Source organism: Raphanus sativus, chromosome 4 (assembly GCF_000801105.2).
Source record: "Raphanus sativus cultivar WK10039 chromosome 4, ASM80110v3, whole genome shotgun sequence".
Lineage (NCBI taxonomy): Eukaryota > Viridiplantae > Streptophyta > Magnoliopsida > Brassicales > Brassicaceae > Raphanus > Raphanus sativus.
In genome coordinates this window covers 12,520,816-12,523,383 of record NC_079514.1, presented here as the reverse complement: position 1 = coordinate 12,523,383, position 2,568 = coordinate 12,520,816, and the positions used below count along the sequence as shown (strand labels likewise).

Here is a 2,568-nt window from a genome sequence, read left to right as displayed (position 1 = left end):
TTGAAAGGAGCAAACCCACATTGAATGCCACGCGGTTTTGTGTGGAGGGTAGAGACTTTTACTTTCGTGGCTGACTTTGGAGGCTTTACCTCCACTTTTGTAGTTAATGCTTTACCCATTTTATTTTAATTTATTTATATTTATTAAATTAAATACCTCAATTTTGAGAGACCAAGAGGGGTCAGCAACTTCTCTTTCTATCTTTTATATATATGGAAGAAGAAGGTGGACATAGACCTTTGTCGCCAAGCTTAGACCATTTAGATCCATCCAAAGTCAAGAGTACTAATTAGTGAGCTTAAGAGTACTGTGACTTATAAACAACTAAATTTGTTCCAGTTTTCTTCTATTGTCTTGGCAAAGAGTTCTTGTAGTGGGAAATTAAGAGCGGCCAAGAAAAAAAACAGAAAAAGTGAGTGATTTTAAATTAATTGATAGATAAAGAGAGCTCAAGATAATGGTGAGACCTCCTTGTTGTGACAAAGGAGGAGTGAAGAAAGGGCCATGGACTCCTGAAGAAGATATCATTCTAGTAACTTACATCCAAGAACATGGTCCTGGTAATTGGAGAGCCGTTCCGACCAATACTGGTATGCTAATCTTCAAGCGTCAGCTCTCTCATTATTTACAAATATTACATCATCTCTCATGGTTTGTATGAATATATGTAGACATTACTAGGGTTACGAGGTTGAAAGGTAGACAAGGAACCAAAGTGGTACGGATTAATCGGTTAGCTAGTACAAACACTGTTTTCCAAATGAGTTTGACTGTGGAATAAGCGTAATCAAAACCATATTTGAAATAAATTAGCTAGGGGTTTTGATAATGAATTTAGGATCGAGATCTAATGCATGAGATCTTGTTTTTTGTTTTTTTATGTATGTAAAATTTAAGTCTCTACTTATCTATTTTAAACATTTTTCTTACCTTTATCATCATTTTTTCTTAAAAATTCAGGGTTACTTAGATGCAGCAAGAGTTGTAGGCTTAGATGGACAAACTATTTAAGGCCAGGAATCAAGAGAGGCAACTTTACAGAACATGAAGAAAAGATGATTGTCCATCTCCAAGCTCTCTTGGGGAATAGGTAAATTTAATTGTTCACTCCTAAGTCCTAACCAAAAGATGATTTCTCTAATTTTGTTTTTCCCAAATTTTTGAAATGAGAAGAAATAAAAAATATTAATAGAGGACATTTATTATTTGGTATAGATGGGCTGCAATTGCGTCATATCTTCCACAAAGAACAGACAACGACATTAAGAACTATTGGAACACTCATTTGAAGAAGAAACTCAACAAAGCCAATCAAGATTCTCTTCAAGAATTTGATCAATCAAGAGACCGTTCCTCGCTCTCTTCTTCTCCATCATCTTCTTCTGCTAATTCAAACTCAAACATCTCAAGAGGCCAATGGGAAAGAAGGCTTCAAACTGATATTCATTTGGCGAAGAAGGCTCTCTCTGAGGCTTTGTCTCCTGTCGTAGAACCAATCATTACCTCTACATTTGCCACTACAGCCACAACATCTTCTTCTGCTGAATCAAGACGTTCTACTTCCTCAGCTTGCAGGTTTCTTAGGATGCAAGAAACATCTACTGCTTATGCCTCGAGCACCGAGAATATAGCAAAACTGCTCAAAGGGTGGGTGAAGAACCCTCCAAAGACTCAGAACTCTGCCGGTCTAAGGGTTTCTCCAGATTATGAGACAAAAGAAGTGATCAAGAGTGATGTCGATAAGGACTATGCAGGGGCATTTCAGTCATTTTTGGGGTTTGATCATTTGAAAGGCTGTGACTCATCATATCATCAGGCTGGCGTATCACCTGATCATGAGACCAAACCAGACATAACTGGATGCAGTAACCAAAGTCAATGGTCTTTGTTTGAAAAGTGGCTGTTTGAGGATTCTGGTGGACCGATTGGTGATATTGTGTTGGATGAAAACCCCAATTTCTTCTGAAGAATTTGCCTAATCAGATGGTTCTAATTTTAGGATCATCATCTCTTTTTCCTTTTATAGTTTATTTATTTTTGGCTTTCCGAATTAACTCTTTAGATATCTTGAGCTAAATATTAATAATTTAATAAGTTCCCTCGGTAATTACAATTAATTACGGGGGATTGTTTTACAATGGCCTTATGAATTCCAAAGGGGTCGGAAATATTGTTCACATGTTTGTTATTGGTTTATATATTTGATTGATTTAGAAGTATTGGTATTGGTGTAAAATCCCATCTCTTTATTTTTCCTGCTTACTATATGTTATTTTGAATAAGTGTTGTACTATGTCATATTTTGAATCTTTGAGATCTTCACATCGAGATGTGATGGAGATTGAGGTTGTTCAAAAGACTACATGAGGAATTCGAGTATGCGACTCTCTCTTTCATATTTCTAGAATATGAATGGTCGGACAGATTCATTAACAAAAGAAGCAAATATTAGAGGATATATTTTCTTTCATATAGATCAGACACAGACAGATAAAAGTTCTCTTCGAAGGATCGGCTCGTCTAACCAACACTTAATCTAGTTTAAGATGGGTAGCTGACAAAATAATA

The 2,568-nt window shown here is 36.0% G+C and overlaps 1 protein-coding gene across 1 annotated transcript; it reads left to right on the top strand.

The window, feature by feature from the left end:
- The first annotated feature begins 217 nt into the window (after positions 1-217).
- LOC108835618 (transcription factor MYB30) lies at positions 218-2,219 on the top strand. Its single transcript, XM_018608850.2, has 3 exons — positions 218-590; positions 961-1,090; positions 1,216-2,219. Exons 1-3 carry the CDS (start codon positions 458-460, stop codon positions 1,964-1,966), a joined length of 1,014 nt encoding a protein of 337 aa, XP_018464352.1. The 5' UTR covers positions 218-457; the 3' UTR covers positions 1,967-2,219.
- Positions 2,220-2,568: the final 349 nt, after the last annotated feature.